Below are 17,357 nucleotides of genomic sequence, written 5' to 3' on the forward strand. Positions count from 1 at the left end.
CGTAACCCAGGCACAGTCATATGTTCTCTCCTAGAGCAAATATTTCTGAAATACCATGCCCTGTGTGTCTCTCTCCTGTCCTCACTCAACTTCAGGCCAAAGTTTATCCCTATGAATAGCCCCTTCAAAGCGTGGGAAACAGTTCACAACGAGTCTCTGTCGTCCCCCTCTCTGCTTTTTGTAACTCATTAGAACTTCTAGCAAGTACGGGGCAAGAGAGAGGGTGCTAAGCTTGGCTGGCGCCAGGAGAAATATTTAGAAGGGTATTTTCAGTTCGATCTAAACCAATCATTGTCGAACTTGGCTGCTCCTTAAAACCACTCCGGGAGCTTTAAAAACTAATGTTGCCTGGATGTCAGGCCGGAGGTCCGATTTAATTGATCTAGGATGCGGCCTGGGCATCTGGATTTTTTTTTTTTTTTTTAACTCCCTAGATTATTCCCAGGTTAAAAACTACTGAGATAAATTTCTCATTCCTCTTCTTACTCTGAAAAAGTTAGATTCTCAGCCCAGGTCTGTGGCCCAGGGGACCTGATGCCCCGACGCCTGTCTCTTTGCAGCCCGCCAGAGCCACACGGTGCCAGAAAATTGGAGCGCGCGACGACGCTAAACACGCGGCGGCGGACGGGCGGGCCCGCGTGGGGCCCCGCCCCCGCACGCCTATCGGCGCGCGGTGCGGGCCCTGACGTCACTCTTGTCAGGCCGCGGCACATGGGCGGCCGGATGCGCTGAGCCTGGCGCTGCGGGGCAGCGGAGCGCGGGGGAGCAGCGGCCGCTGGCTCGGGGAGGGGGATGGGGTGGGACGGCCCGCGGCCTCTGAGCTAGCGCTACGCGGCCGGGCGGTGCGGTGCCTTCCGCCCTCTGCAGCTGTCTGCATATTTTTTCTTTCTTTTTCGCAATTTTGAACATTTAACAAGACGAGGGGTTCGAAGCAAGTGAGAGCATCCTGCACGTCGTGGAGGAGCCCGCGGGCACTTGGCGCGCTCTCTGGGGACTGCATTGGGAACCCGAAAGTTTTTTGTTTTTATATTTTTACGCAGATGTATTTATAAAGACATAAGTAATTTTTTTTTCTTCCCTGTCTGCACCGCCTTGAAAGCGATAACTTTTGGCAAAGGACGGAGGAAAAAGCTCAGCAACATTTTTGGGGGAGGTTGGGGTTGTTTTTTATTTTTTAAGAAAAAAAAATTGAGTGCATCGCGATGGAGAAAATGTCCCGACAGCTCCCACTGAATCCCACCTTTATCCCGCCTCCCTACGGCGTGCTCAGGTCCTTGCTGGAGAACCCGCTGAAGCTCCCCCTTCATCACGAAGATGGTGAGCGCTGCCCTCCTGGCTGCCCCGCTCTGGGAAGGAACAACGCTTCCGGGGCCCCCTCCTGGGCCGGGCACCCCCGCTGGAGCATCCATACCCCTCCGTCCCTGCCCCCGGCACCCCGGCCTTGTTTTGATGAAATCGAGGAGCTCACCTGTCGCCCCATCCCTCCTCCTTAAAAAGGGGAGGGACCCCCTCGCTGAGCAACGTTTAAAATAGCGTTGGGGACCCGGCCGGGCCTTCCCGGGTCCCGCTCGGGCGGCGCAGGTGGGAGATAGAACTTGACAGGTCAGTGTTCCCTAGATTGAGGTTCACCCGCACGCAGAGGGAAACCGCCTGCACGCAGGCAGAGTAGCGCGGGCTGGGAAGAGAAACCACAGGGCCGGCTTCCACGCGGGTGGGGGCTCGAGTCGGGGGGTCTCACTGCGGAGCCTGGGTATTGGGATCGTGCTTATCGCTGCTGTTAGTTGTTAGTGTTTGGAACACCCGAGGTGAAAGCGGAGATGCCTGTTCTCCCGGGCTGGGTGCTTCAGAAAGGGGGTTGTTGGCTGGGGTTGGCTGGGGGAGTGGTCTCTGGGCGGGATGCCGCGCACGCCCCCAGCGCTGCCACCTTCCCAGTGCACTTTTCCTGGTGGGAGGGGAGAGCGGAGCAGGCTCACGTGTAACCGCGCAGGAGCCTCCTCTGACTTGAGCCTTTTCTTGGTAAGTCCCAAACCTTCCCCAGGCAACCTTGGTTGGAGCGGGCCAGGAGGGGTCGTGCGAGGAGGCGCCGAACCCAGCTGGTGCCGCCAGGGATTTGCCGTTTGGGTTTCATGCCTTCGATATCACGGTAGCAGATATGAACCGTGCGGTGAACCGTGCGGCTCAGAGTGTAAAGTCTTGAAAGATCATTTGGCTACAAGTAGCCCGGGATTACTCGCATCTTCTTTCCTAGGGCAACCTGTTGCATTACAAGAGTTGAGGGGTTTGGTTCGCCGTCTGCAGAACATAGCTTCCCTCTTAACTCCCCTTTAAGGAGGAGCACTTGGGAGGAAGGTGCTGCCTGCAGTCTTTTGCATCTGTGGGTGTTTTAAAGTCAGATTCTTGAGAGATGAGACCGTAGAGGATTAGAATGAATGGCGATGGAGACTGTGTTTCTGTGAGGAAGAAGCTCAGAAGCCAAATTGCTTAATCCCAGATGCCACCCGCACCTGAGTACTAGACTTGTCCAAATCCAGAGCGCTGGTTAAAGACCTAATGGGGTGAGTGATACTTCCAGGTAGAAAGCAGCTGCACACCTCCATCACAGGTATCCAGAGGAACCACCTTTTCTGATATTTGTGCTTTTGACAGGTTGCATACATGTATAATTTTTGAGTTGGATCATACTTCAGTGTTTGGGGAAGAGGAGGAAGAAAACACTTCGTATTTAAAACCAAACCAAAACAAAAAACTCCTTTTGTAAAATACAACGTACCTCAGTGGCTTTAGAAGCAAAGCACATTGTGGGCTAGGCAGTTCTCAGCTTTCCGCTCTGCAATGTGAGGCATTGGTCAAGCTCCTGTCAAGTCTCAGAGCCTCCGTTGCTTCATTGTGAATGGGGATCGTCGCTATTTGCAAGTTTATTATGAGATTCTTTTGGGGGGAAAATATATGGAAAGAACCAGCTATGTTAGTAGGTGCTCAGTACATGGTATCAAAGAAGGGTGGAGAGTCCCTGCTTTACCAAAATTAGAATTATGAATGCATGCACTGGCTTTCTAAATATGAATGACCTCATATTGTTACTGTAGTCAATTTCCTGGAGGATAAATCATGCCTGGTTATTGGCTGTGTTCTTAAAAATCACAGCAGTTGTATGTAATTGCAGGTGTTATTTTACCACTGTAGATTTAAATTATCGTCTCCTCAAATAATGCACTGAATCCTGTGCTGTCTTGTTTATATCCCAGATCAGTCTCTAGCCCTGTCCCGAGGCCTAGTGCTTTCTTTCCAAAGTAAATAGGAAGATGTTGAAAAACAGGCAGAGATCCATGTCCTGCCTGAACTTTTAACTCTAGGTCCACAAGAACCAGCAGCTAGAGAAGGACCCCGGCATTTGTGGGAAGTAGTCTTGTAGCAGAAGCCAGGAGGAGTGATTAAAAAAGCAAGACTTTTTCATTTTCTTTTTTAAACTCCAATTCCCCCCCCCCCCCTTTTTGCAGCATTTAGTAAAGATAAAGACAAGGAAAAGAAGCTGGATGATGAGAGTAATAGCCCGACGGTCCCTCAGTCAGCATTCTTGGGACCCACCTTATGGGACAAAACTCTTCCCTATGACGGAGATACTTTCCAGTTGGAATACATGGACCTGGAGGAGTTTTTGTCGGAAAATGGCATTCCCCCCAGCCCGTCTCAGCATGACCACAGCCCTCACCCTCCCGGGCTACAGCCGGCTTCCTCAGCTGCCCCCTCCGTCATGGACCTCAGCAGTCGGACCTCTGCACCCATTCACCCTGGCATCCCATCCCCAAACTGTATGCAGAGCCCCATCAGACCAGGTAAACTCTCAGAAGGTTCTCCCTTCAGGTGGGGAGGAGGGAGAAGGAGGGAGAGGGTGTGGGTGATATAAACGTCTTAACGAACAGGGGTGCTTTAGCACACTTGAAAAGTGGAGTCTTGTATTTCATTGTAGTGGTTGTCCCACCTCAATGAGCATATCACCTGGAGAGTCAGCTAAAGGCAGATTCTATGGAACCTACCCCCAGAAAGTCTGATTTTTCAGGTCTGGATGAGGCCCAGGGATATGCATTTTTAACCAGCCCCCTGGGGGATTCTAATGCAGCTGATCCAAGGACTGCAGTTTAAGAAATACCAACCTACAGTTAATGATTTGGATAATTTAGGCATCCATCTCATCTTCTGTCTCTTTTCCTCATTCTCCAAATACACAGATAATAGGACCTTGCTGAAGGATTTGGGTAGACTGTCTATAAGGCTGTGGTTTACCTATATGCATTGTTCTCTGGCCCAAAGGAAAAAAATGTGAGTCAGGGGTGTGGGGCAGATAGCTTTTCCATCCATTTCATCTTGTGTTGTCGTCGATTGAGAAACTAAATCTAAAAGCAGCTCTCACATTAAGCGTGGCTTAACCATCTTCAGCATCAGATCCCGCCTCTCTCTTTTCCCCATTCCTATAAACCAAATTGTTCTTATATATATTTTTTCATTTTCATCTGTTCACCACACATAATCCACTTTTATCAAAACCCACAAGGCCCCAAGGCTGGCTTTAAATGGTGTTGAAATATTACACAAAAACGTTACCTGAAATGACCAGTACTTCAAAACCCACCGCCAAATGCTCAGATATAAACACAAGTTGAGGGAGCTCTGTCTTCGTGCCTTTAGTACCCTGTCGTACAAAATGAACAGGAAGAAAGGCCACTTCACGAGCGAGCGCAGGTAACCAGGAACAAAGATGAAGCCAGATTAATTGTCAGGAAGGTCGCTGAGCCAAGGGCCTTAGCTGTGGGGAGGACAGAAAGCAGGACAATGGGAGACTTGTGCTAGAGATCATTCCTGAAGTCTATGTCCTCAACTCGTGTAGAATTTCTGTGACACACAGAGCGAGATTAAAATGAAACGAAAGGGTGCAGAGGAGGAAGAGAACGCCCCTGCCTTGAAATGTTAGTGTTGAAGCTCTCCCATCAAATCTCTCTGTGCTGCCCCTTCTCCAAAACCCACTTTGAATTATAACTTCAAGGCTACTGGCTGGAATGGCTTTAAGTCTTAGCCTCTGACCACCTCAGAAGGCCATGGAAGCTTAGGGAAACACTCCTTTATGTGACCCTGAGCCCCTGTTACTTAGGACACACAGGCCGTTTTCCCAGAACAGACAACAAAATAAATAACCATTCAGAGTGAGAAAACAACCAGGAGGAAGGGGACAGAGCCTCAGGGAGAAGGCGCAGTTATGCCTCAGTCATCTTCTCTGCAGAATGAGACTGACCACTTCGTAGCCGTGTGACCTTACAAAGTGATACAGTCTTTCCGGGCCTCAGTTTCCCTTTGTGTAGGAGGGTATAATTTCTATTTGATTGGACTATTGTGAAAATTAGAGACAGTATGTATAAAGGGTCAAATGACAAGCACTAGTTATTTTTTAATGAGAGCAGTTACGATCATTATTCTGTGTCAACTTTCATCATTTATTCCAATTCCTGCCTTCTGAAATACCTTCATAAAGCAATTAGGTACAGTATATAACCCTTTTTTCTGGAGAGAAATGTCAGGAGATTTTGACCAATAGTTTTTGGCTTGGGGTATTCTAAGCCTAACACATATACTCAGTTGACAAGTATTTCTCAGTTTTCTCTCACGTACAGGATATGTGCCATGTTAGAAACTCTGTATTTTTTCCCAAGAGGCATTTAGATATTGGGACCCCACCCTTAGGTTTCTACTGAAAAATCAAGAATTGGGGTTTTGGAGTTTGAAGCTTCCTTAAAAGTCACTTGTCAGGCCTCACAGAATCAGTATTAATGACTTTCAGAAACGTCTGATGCCCGAATCAGGTTTGCAGTCCGTAACAAAGGACTGCTGAGTTTCAGTGGCTATCATTCGGTTAGGTTATGGAGTTAGTTAAAGGCACTAGGATCAGACGGGGCACTGGCATCTAGAAATAAGCTCTTCATGTAAACGTCCTTTTTCATAATGGAAACACACTTCAAAATAATACTCTTCAATTCAGTTAAACTCGGTGATAGTCCTGACAAAAAAGGAAAAGAAGTTAGAGCTCTTCTTAAAATACCAAATGCAGGTAAAACAACACTGCTTTTCGTACAGTGCCGGCCATTATAAAGGTGATGATGCAAAGTAAAGTTCTAGGGAGTGTTGGGTGGCGTATCCCAAGCAAACCTGAAAAAGGAGGAAGTTCCTGATCATTCTCTGTAATCACAGTGGTGACCAGAATAGAAATACCAAGTTAATCTTGAGGAAAATAAGTCCTCAGAAGGGAAGAGCACAGATGTAGCCATGAACATTCTGGGAATTGTAGAATTTCAGTCTAGAGCAAGATTTCTCAGCTTTGGCACTGTTTGACGTTTCAGGTTAAGTCTTTGTTGTCAGGACTGTCCTGTGCATTGTAGGATGTTTAAGGGCATCCCTGGCTTCTGTCCTCCAGAAGGCAGTAAAACTACCCCCTCCCACAACCTGTGACAAGTAAAAATGTCTCCAGTTACTGCCAAATGTCCCCTGAGGGCAAAATCACCCCCGTTGAGAATTACTGATCTCGACTTTCGATTTGAATGACAAAATCTGGGCTTAATTCAGGGTCCTGTCACACACATGGATGCTTTTTACCTCCTGTAATGCTTTATGGCAAAACTTTTGAGAAGGTCAGGAGACCTTAAGTTGCCAAGAAGAAATATAATGTTAATAAGAGTATACTTATACACTTTTAGTTGATAAAACTGAGACATCAGACTAATCAGGAGATAATTGCAAAGCAATTTTATTAAACATTTGTTTTCTGCTCTCTGCTCAGCGTGCATCTTTTGAGTTACACTCAGTAACATTGTGCCATTAGTGCTGCCTGTGTGGTTGAAAGGAAATGAAGCTGTGAGGTGACAAATTATGCATTTCTAGGTTTACCCCAAGCGTGCCTTGGGACGACAAGGTGAGCGTTCTTGTGAATTCTCTTACCATTTACCCTCACTGCCCTCCAACCCCTTTCCTGTTTTATATACTCATCCTTATTCCTCTGTCTAGCTACCTGATCAAAGAATGAATTAAATATCTGAATACTATGTTCCTTGAAGAAATAACCCAGGGATACATTGAAACCTCCTGTGGCTATGGGGTTATTGCTAAGCTTTCTGGGGTGACATCTTAATGAAGGAAGAGTGGTGGTTCCCGGATGCTATAGCCACCTGCACGGGCTTCTCAGTCACCTGAGATGCAGCTTCCTGGACTTTCCCAGGCAGGAAATCATCCTGACCACTTCGATGTTTGCATGTCAGATGCTATCAGAGGTGGTACCTGGGAGTGCTTTCCTGGAGGTATGTGCTGCGTACTGGAAAAATAAGAATCAGTTTGCCCTGAGAATTGAGCAATTGCTTTAAGGACAGCAGTCCCTTTAGGGAAGTCATCTATAGCAGACAAAGGCAGAGTTATTTTTAAATCACATGCTTGTAAAGCCAGATTTGAAATTGTTTCCTCTGGTGGTTTTTCTTTGAATAGCTTGAGGGTGTCCTACCACTTTAGACCCGTATTCAGCTGAGAATTACGAAGCCTCTCTTTCCAGTTCTGAGCACAGAGCCTAGGTTGTGATGAAGGCTGGTTACGGAGTGAAGTGAAAACCCTTACATGTGGTGGTGAGTGGGAAGAGGAGGGCATGAATGGGTGGCCCAAGGAGAGTGAGGAGGTAGGGGAGACCCCATGGTACCCTTGCAGGATGGAATCCGTGTCCTGGAATTGCTGACCTTGCCTTGTAATGAGCTTTTCACATGGAAGGAAGATGCTGGCTCTGGGTTCTGAACCATGGTGGAGGGGAGTTCTGTGCTGGTGGTTCTGGGATTATGAGTCCTGCTTAGGCAACAGGCTTCTTTTGGTTTTTCCAGTATCATGAGATGAAGCTTCAGTTTCTCCCTCCCCTTCAGGTCATGCAGTTCATATATTTTCCCTTCCAGCATGTTGATAAATCTGCAGATTGGCAGCGCCCTGATTGAGTTGAGGTGCACTGTGCCCCAGGTATATCTTGAAAGTGCTTTTCATTCATCAGGTTCAAGGAGATCACGAGGGGAGAGAGACAGCTTTGTTCTGGAAGCAGGCAGACTTTTTTGTTTCTTGTAAGGGTTTGTCTTCTCCACCACACCTTGTAGAGGACAGGCCTGCCCTGTTCTCTTGGCTTTGTTGTGCGAAACATTGCCAGGACAGTGGATCCTAGCCTTCTGGCAAGAGGTATTCCCAGACAGGTATGGACAGCAAGGGTGACTGGGTGCTTAAGAGTATCAGCTCTGGACCCAGGGACTTGGGTTCACATTCTGGATTTGTAACCAGAGGTCAATTCCTTGACCTCTTTAAGCCTTGGTTTTCTCATCAGTAGAATGGAGACTGTAAATAATCCCCCTTTTGTGGGGTTTTAACAGGGTGTGTGGCACATGCATACTCAGAGCCTGGAGCTAGAATGATGTCGTGGCTTGCAAGTAGGGAAAGGAATGGCTTATTCCCAAACCTGTTCTCCATTTAGGGATTTGTTTCATCCAGTGCCCTTCCCTCTGCAAAAATAGGACGTGCGTTTTTTTTTGTTGTTGTTGTTTTTTCCCCAGCATGCCCAGGCCCTATTCCTTAGAGCCTGCCTGACTTTTCTCCTCTGCTCTGGGTTGAGACGAGCCACTTCCCTGACGTTACCCCAGCAGCTGCGCTTCTGGGTTAGCAACTCCTGTTCCTCCAGTGTGGAAACAGCCGCTCACTGGCTACCCAGCCCCCAGGTCTCGTGCAAGCTCCGGGCACCCTGGCTGCCTGCCTGCGTGACCGTGTGCTCCAGGCACGTGGCTGTGCCCTGTGGAGCTCGCCCAGCTCTGGTGGCGTGCTGGCTGCCTGCCACCCTCCCACCCCCACTCTCGCTTCCCTTCCCAGGCCAACCACAGCGAGTGCCAGCGAGGAACTGTAATCCTGACCCTGGCATGAGAAAGTTGAGCTCTGGAGGGCCGTTCCCATGCCAGGGAAACCTGCTCTGCCCCACATTCTAGCCAGACCCCAAATGCGGCCCTCTCTCCTGCCCGTCTGTCCAGAGGCGCTGTGTTCTCTGCGCTGCTACAGGAGGCGGGATTCCTGCAGGCCAGCGCCTGCCAGGGGGCTTGTCAGAGTCTTTGCAGTTCAGCGCTGTGTCTACCAGACTAGAAAAATAGCAACATCAAGACAGAACTCGGTAGAGAAGGAAGGGGGTGGGGGTGTGGGTGCGAAGAAAGGCGCTGTGATAACGTCCTGGTGTAGAGAGCCAGAGGGTGAGAGACAGCGGTGACTTACTAGGTTTCTCAGAAACCTCCCCTCCAACCGGCACTAATCACTTTCACCCAGGAATCATTTTTTATGTCTCAGCAGTGGAAATGGAGGAGAGAGGGAAGGTAGTAGGGGAAGTAATGAGATTGAAAAAGACATTGGAAAAGAATACATGAGAGAGGGACGGGGAGGTACAGGGCCTGTATTTGGTTCTGTAAGGGAATGATTGAGAGTATTGGTCCCATCTAATGTCTTCCTTTATTATAATATTTGGTGTCCCCGCAGCAAATGTCTTAATCTGAAACCACTAAACCATTGTTTTGGAATAAACTGAAATGTGCTGCAGACCTAGATGCCTGCTGGCTCACCATTCAAATGTCCATCAGAATGACCTGTGTTTGAAAAGACACAGATCCATCCCGGCAAAATCCCGCCCCTGCCATGCCTGCTCACGATCTCAGGCAGGTCCTTCAAATGATCTGAGCTTCGGATTTCCCACCTGGAACTTCGGAGTAATCCCTGGACCTGCCTCCTAGGATTGCTGAAGTTTATATGGAGATTACTTGGCACAGTGACGGGCACACAGCAACGCCCAATAACAGCTGCTCCGAGTGGCTTTCTCATTACCATCTGATCTCATTTCTCATAGGAGGACCTCACACTGGACTCCTAGGCAGTCTCCATACTTTTCCCTTCCTAGCCAGTTAAGGCCTCTGGAGTTGGAATTCCTCCTCTGCTTCTCTGCCGAGCCTTTCTCGCCCCTCTCTTCGCCTCTGAGTTTTAAGTAGCCTTGGGTAGCTAACTTTATTCAGTCCTCCTTGTTCATGAGATTAAAAAAATCAAGCAAGCCAAACGCAGTTCAAAGAAGTTCTTGAGTAGAGGATTTCTCCAGGACATATATGGCTAGTAAATCAGTCAATCAACTGTTGTTACTATTGTGAATTTTTACTAGTAGGCAGTAATTATACTTGAAGGAAATACAGTGACCTCAGGGGTAAAGGAACCATAAAGGCGTGTTAGGGTGCTGGGAGAGGAGGGGAGTCTAGTTCATCTTCCTGCTTACAAGTAAGACTTTACATAAGCATTCCAGAATAATAATTCCTCCTTCCCCCCAGTGGTCCTTTAATGGATAAATCTTTCTCTTTCCACACATTTATTGTCTCATCTGCAAAGTAGCATTTTGGTTGGGTCGATGTGAGCTTTCTAATGTGCATGAAGGGCCAGCATGGTACCTACCCTAGTTGGCCAGCCCTTACCCGAGATCCATACCGTTACTTTCCTGCAGTCAATGGTATGAAGATGAGAAAGCCGCAGAGGAAGCTGGCGGGGTGGGGAGCCATGTGGACGGTCCCCAGCAATAACGCCAGCTTTGGCTTTGTGCTGCCCCCTGGGGAAGACAGACAAGGGTGTGATTTGGCTGTTGGTCTCCAGGAGATGGCAGCTTAGTAGGGAAGATAGAACTTGTAGGTAAAAAGATGAGTGACAGGACAAGCTCGCATGTCCTCAGTGCCAAGTGATGTGTACATAGAAGCCTCCAATATCTACTGAAAAGAGGAGGGTGAAACAGTAAGCAAGAAAGTGAGTAAAACATTTGAAAATTAATAAGGGAGCAGTGCAGACGGTGAGGGCTGCCAGGCCTCACAGGAAGCAGTCAGTGCCTGGGGCGAGAGGGCCTGGGGCGAAGCTTCTTGCAGGAGTTGGACCTTCCGTTGGGCCTCCAAGTGAGTGGTGGAGGAGCCAGGATGGTGAATGGCAGAACGTGGAGGCAGGGATGCCCATGGGTGTTTAGGGAACAAGGTGTGGATCCAGTTTGGCTGGTGCAGAAAATTCATATGAAGGAGGCAGGAGTGTGAGTCTGGAGAGGCAGGTGCCAGCCAGGCTGGCAGCTTCATGCATGCCAGGCTACCGAGCTTGAACTTGATCCAGGAGGCAGTGGGGAGCCATTGAAGGTTTTTGAGCAGGGAAGTGGCATGTGGACGTTTCCTCTCGGGTTCAAGGTTGGATTTGAAACATTTTTAGATACTTCACAATAGTTTCCTCTGGCGAACCGGGACTTCCTTATTTTTGTTATTTCGAAAATAAATACTCTCCCTTGAACATAAAACAGCTTTCAAAACACAATGTTCTAATGATCTAGAGAAAGTAATTCAAAAACACAGGGTTTAAGTTTCACTTCTGAAGCCCATAATTTTGGCAATTAGGGGAAACACTCTTTGGCAAGAAAATAGTTTGAGGGATTTGAATGATTCAGAATTTGAAAGTCCAAAAGCAGGCCTGATCTCATAGGAGTAGAAAAATAGATTTTAATAAGCCCAAGCCATTAATATTCATGACTTTACAATGCCTCTGTTATAAAGCTTACTGGGTTTGCAAACAAGTATGTTAAACCTATTTCTATGAGTGTAGGTTTTTGTTTTTCTTTGAGTGTGTGTATATGTGTATGTGAGAGAGAGAAAGAAGGAAGGTCTCAGTGATACAAATAGTACTTGATTATAAGGATTACCTGCAGCAGTAATATCAGGCTGAAAACACTTAGGCAAGTGTTTGGCCAGCTTAGTAATTTTACTCCTGAGAGACAAAGGAGTCCTTATTACAGTTTTGTATTCGTTTTTTTTTTTTTTTTCCGGTACGCGGGCCTCTCACTGCTGTGGCCTCTCCCGTTGCGGAGCACAGGCTCCAGACGCGCAGGCTCAGCGGCCATGGCTCACGGGCCCAGCCGCTCCGCGGCATGTGGGATCTTCCTGGACCAGGGCACGAACCCATGTCCCCTGAATTGGCAGGTGGACTCTCAACCACTGCACCACCTGGGAAGCCCCAGTTTTGTATTCTTGAGTCCTGACCTTGTATTTGTGGCTCCCTTCTTCCCTGAAGCCGGAATTAGCTGCACAGCATGCAGAGATCTGGTGGCTGGGGTTGGGGGGTGCTGCTGGAGGAAAGGGACTTTGTGGGAGCAGACAGGCTCTGCGAGAGCAATGGGAGCTGCTGAATGGCACCTGCACAAAGTAACTCACTCAGGTACCCCTGAAGTGTTCTCTGAGATCAAGCCAAGATGACAGAAATAAGGAGGAGTTGCCCTAACCCAAACCAGTTCCCTTAAGTAAAAGAAAAAAAACAAAACAGTCAATGTGTGCAGTTTCACCTCCAGCTATGTACAATAGACAATTACAGGAGTGTTGGCAGAATCAGGCATCTGTTGGGGGAAAACTATTCAGTACTTGTTTCTGTCAAATTGGCTTCTGGTGGATATACACTCCATGACTTAATGTGAAAATTCCTGAAATGTTTGTTTTCCTTCTTTTCTGACTTTAGCAAGTATTGTTACTGTCTCAAGTTCCTAACCATCCAGCTCATAATGGGAATCCAGTCTCATTTTCTGTCCTGAAAAATTATACAGTTCTACTGTCACACAGATCTCCTAAAAGTTTTGTTTTTAGAAGTTTAATCTAGGATTTTTTTTTTTTTCATTAATGATTTTTGGAAGAATGCTTTGGAATTTAGGGTCTTGTAATGAGAGATGGCTTGTGGCTAATTAAACCCCTTTCCCTCTCAAATCTTGCCTGGGAGACCCTAGATTCCTAAAAACAATGAGTGCATGCTGCAGAAGGGTGCTCCAGGGAGCTACAACATTAAATCATCTGTGACAAAATGTTCTCTTAGAAAGTGAGATTGCATAAATGGTTCAGCAGAAATAAGTGCTTTGGCAGAAACTCCTTGAGTGGGAAAGAGCAGTGCTTTCTTTTGTAATTAGCTCTGGGTAACAGTCTGCTTTGATGTCCTTGCAGTGGATCCCAAGCATGGATAGTGGAGCAGAGAAGGAAAGCCTCACTGCTGCTCTGTAAGTGTTTTTGCACTTAATGGAAAGAGTTAAGTGAGGCTGTCCATTCATGCACAATAAATGCCTCTTGAATTGAATTGAATGGGTAAAATGAAGGTTTGTTTGGGGAAGGATGCCACCAGGCCCTGACCAATGGGAATCAGGGCTGTAAACCAGATGAACAAGATCATCTAGATAGGCAGTAATCAGATTGCTCAGAACAGAGATCTCAGTACCCCAAGGTAGGAAGAGTTCTTCTAAGGAGAGTGACAAAGAGTCAAACTCCATCTGCCAAAAGGATTGATCAGAAGACTTAGTTCACCTTAGAATGGATTCATTGTGCTGTGGGCTTAGTATCACTGAAGGAGATTATGGAGGCTTTTACTAGAGAAAACTTTAAAAATAGGATGGAGATCTCATATCCAGTTGGAATAATACTGCTTTTAGAGACCAAATGCCACTGAAAGATTTATAGAGGAAAGAGTAAATAATATAAAATGTAAAAATAGAAATAAAGCCTTGATGGAGTTTCTGAGGCTAAAAAAGGAAAATTTGTAGAACTGACTTCATAGGAATTTCACAGAATTCATTTCATTACAGTTGATTTCTTTTTATTAATACACTTTACCAGGGGAGTTGGATGCTTTTTTTTCCCTCATAGAATCTAAAGTATGTTTATTTCAAATGGCCAGTAACACATGAATGATTTTTAAAGTAATATTTATATTCATGTCAAAAATATTTTTTAGCATTGTAAATGAAATTGGCCCAAATATAACAGGGCATTTAGTGATACTTAGTTATTGGATTCCTTAGATGTTTAAAGGCAAACGACAGGAAGTTTCAGTATTGCAAAAATTAGGTATAAAGAAGCAATTTGAGTTTACTTACAGTCTACTTATTTCTCTTTACCCTCAAGCTTACCTGGCAGTAACGTTGCATTGATTCAGATTTTGTGATCATTTGATCTTACACTGATGATTAAACTGAAATTGGTATCTTTGTCTTCTTTATAAAAATATTGCCAAACACATTAATTATGCAAATATAATTTTAGGAGGCACTTATTTGAGTACAAGATAGGCTTTAAAGACATTAGCTGCGTGTATATACATTGATGTTCTTAATCACAGCGTATATTAGCGAGGAGCAAAAGAATTTCTGTCCTTTAGATGTTTCAGTAATTGGGATTAGTGTTCCCACCAAGTTGTTGCAGTTTATCTCTCTCTGCCCTTCTCTCCCACTTGTCTCCACCCACTAAATTTTCATATTTTTAAACTTAGATTTTCATTTAAGGAAATATATGGAAACGAAAGAACGTTTTTGTTCAATTATGTACCGCCAGAGAGGATGTCATAGACCAATCTGCAAAGATGGTGGTTTTCTCTCGAATTTTACTAATGAAATAATCATCCCCTAGAGCAGCCTGCTCTCATTCTTCGCTTCCTCTCACCGACGGGCAGCATAATGTGGTTAAAATTCCAGACTCGGCTTAGATCTTGGCTCTCAGAGCCAGATTGACCTGCTCTCTAACTCTTCTGCCTTTGTTTTCTCCTCTGTAAGTGGAGCTGGCAGTACCTGCTCGAGCCGATTCCTGGACCAGTAAACGAGATGCTCTAGGGGAAGCACTTAGAACAGCGGCCGATCTGAATGAAAGCTTTCACCACTTTCATTTGTATTCTTTTTTTTTTTAATTTGAGAGATTCTATTTCTTTTTTAAAAAATATTTTTCTATTTATTTATTTATTTTTGGCTGCGTTGGGTCTTCGTTGCTGTGTGCGGGCTTTCTCTAGTTGCGGTGAGCAGGGGCTACTCTCCCTTGCGGTGCGCGGGCTTCTCATTGTGGTGGCTTCTCTTGTTGTGGAGCATGGGCTCTAGGTGCACAGGCCTCAGCAGTTGTGGCACGTGGGCTCAGTAGTTGTGGCTTGTGGGCTCTAGAGCGTGGGCTCAGTAGTTGTGGCGCATGGGCTTAGTTGCTCCGCGGCATGTAGGATCTTCCTGGACCAGGGCTCGAACCCATGTCCCCTGCATGGGCAGGCAGATTCTTAACCACTGCGCACCAGGGAAGCCCCATGTTTATTCTACGATTACTATTTTTCTCTTTTCCTACTTAAGTGGGAACGAATCTTGTGCTGTAGTAGTGATGGCCAGCGATGATTGCTGTAGCAATGCTCTCCGCCCCTTGAGTCATTGTAGGGAAGAAAGGGTGATGGAGAGGCAGAGCTGGAGCATTCTAGGTACTGACATCTGTGAGAAGATATACCCCACCCCCCAAAAAAACCCGTTTGTGATCCCGTAACAGTGTAAGTGCCTGTTTCCTTGGATAGCTCCGTGGGCAAGGGCTGTGTCTTTCATCTTCACACCCCTTACCGTCCTCTGACTCTGTTCCTGGAAGACCTTGAGGGGGTGAAGGGGGAAATGTGACTTAATTCGTTTCTGTTAGTGCTCTCAAGCTTTTCCAGCGTGCTATAGGATTTGTGACTGGGGTTTCTCCTTTTTCCTTTTTTGGTGACACCTTTGGGTTGTGGAATGGAGGACTGGCAGTGCCCCTAGCTGTGAGTGATGGGCTGCTGAGTGGGGGAGGCAGGACCGAGGGTTTCCATGGTAACGAACCCCCTAGGCTTCTGCTCCCCCTGGTGTAAATCTCTCAAACATTTTCTTAACCCTCCCTACAAGATGAAAACCTGGCAGGGGGTGTCTTCAGAGAGGAAAAATAGACGCTTCTGTCAAGGTACAATGGAAACATGAGGAAACTGAGAAAACAGAGGTAAATTATTCAGAAGAAAAGTGTGAAAATAGTTTTTTACACAAAAGGGAAAGCTGTAAGTCAGTTAATTTAAGAATTGGGATTAACCTGATATAACTTTGCTTTGCAGCCAGATCAGAGATGTGGAGTTCTTGGCATGGGTCTTAATATAGTACAGTGTGTACATATGGGTGTGGCAGGATAAACCTTTTAAAGGTACAACAGTCCTGCCTTAAGGATAACAAAGTACATCAGCATCAAACTAGTCAAGACCGTTCCCTCTTGTGAGGGGCGTTTGAGTTCCCTCACAAGAGGGAACTAAAGCTCCCTCAGCATATTTTTACATCCGATCAGATACCTGAGCTTTTATAAAAGAGTAGGCACAATGCTCCTAAGTTTAAATGAGCTAATTGCATATGAAATCATAGCCATACCCATTATGTGTTAAAGCTGGGGTGCTGCCAAGCACTCAGTGTAAGAGGTTGTAGGAAATCAAGTCAGTCATATTAGAAATGAAATTGGGGGACTTCCCTGGTGGCACAGTGGTTAAGAACCCGCCTGCCACTGCAGGGGACACGGGTTCGAGCCCTGGTCTGGGGAGATCCCACATGCCGTGGAGCAACTAAGCGCATGCACCACAAATGCTGAGCCTGCGATCTAGAGCCTGCGAGCCACAACTACTGAGCCCTCACGTCGCAACTACTGAAGCCCGCGCGCCTAGAGCCCATGCTCTGCAACTAGAGAAGCCACCGCAGTGAGAAGCCCACGCACAGCAACGAAGAGTAGCCCCTGCTCGCTGCAACAAGAGAAAGCCCACATGCAGCAACAAAGACCCAACACAACCAAAATTAATTAATTAATTAATTTAAAAAAAGACATGTAATTGGTTCCTGGAATTTAGTCTGCCAAGAGGATTGGCTGTTGAGGATTCACTGCCAAAGCGTGTTTTCTCTCTTCTTTGTCAGCCCTTCCATCCTGATTACAAGCTGCTTAAAAATAAATGTGGGCCCATCTCAGGGGCCAAAAACCATGGTGATCAGGATGAAATCATTTTTAGGCAGAAATAACAAGCTTTGATAAAGACATTCAGAGAAGCACAGTCTTCATAGCATCAGCACGCTCTTGCTGGAGCCTTTAGACACCAAACTGTTATAAATCAGATTTGGAGTCAGAGGTCGCCTGAGAAGCCATGATACCCAGGGCAAGTCACTTAAATTCTGAGCCCTGTTTCCTCGTCTGGATCATAGCGACCTATTTTGTAGGAATGCTGTGAGGGTTAAATGCCATTAAATGGGCTAATCAGTGAGCAGACCTGGGAGAGTTGTCACTCAGTAAGTTTTAACTCAGAGTGATAAACTGGTATTTAAACATCACTTTCTACAAGAATGTACTTGTAGTTCATATCTTTGGAGTCTCACTTTTAGAATTCTGACTTGCTGGGCTGAGTCTTTTCAAGCCCCATGATGCTCCTTTAGGTACACTAACAGATCTAATTTATTGTCTCAGCTATGCTGTTAATTA

The 17,357-nt window shown here is 46.4% G+C and overlaps 1 protein-coding gene across 3 annotated transcripts in view; it reads left to right on the top strand.

Annotated features, from left to right (window-relative positions):
* The first annotated feature begins 805 nt into the window (after window positions 1–805).
* HLF (HLF transcription factor, PAR bZIP family member) overlaps window positions 806–17,357 on the top strand; it is a 54,745-nt gene continuing 38,193 nt past the window's right edge. For all 3 annotated transcript variants that reach the window (XM_032617750.1, XM_032617751.1, XM_032617752.1), the window contains exons 1-2: window positions 806–1,317; window positions 3,498–3,833. In XM_032617750.1, the coding sequence (XP_032473641.1) occupies window positions 1,203–1,317; window positions 3,498–3,833 (451 nt within the window). In that variant the 5' untranslated portion in view covers window positions 806–1,202. The remainder of the gene's footprint in view (window positions 1,318–3,497; window positions 3,834–17,357) is intronic.

This window comes from Phocoena sinus, chromosome 20 (genome assembly GCF_008692025.1).
Source record: "Phocoena sinus isolate mPhoSin1 chromosome 20, mPhoSin1.pri, whole genome shotgun sequence".
NCBI lineage: Eukaryota > Metazoa > Chordata > Mammalia > Artiodactyla > Phocoenidae > Phocoena > Phocoena sinus.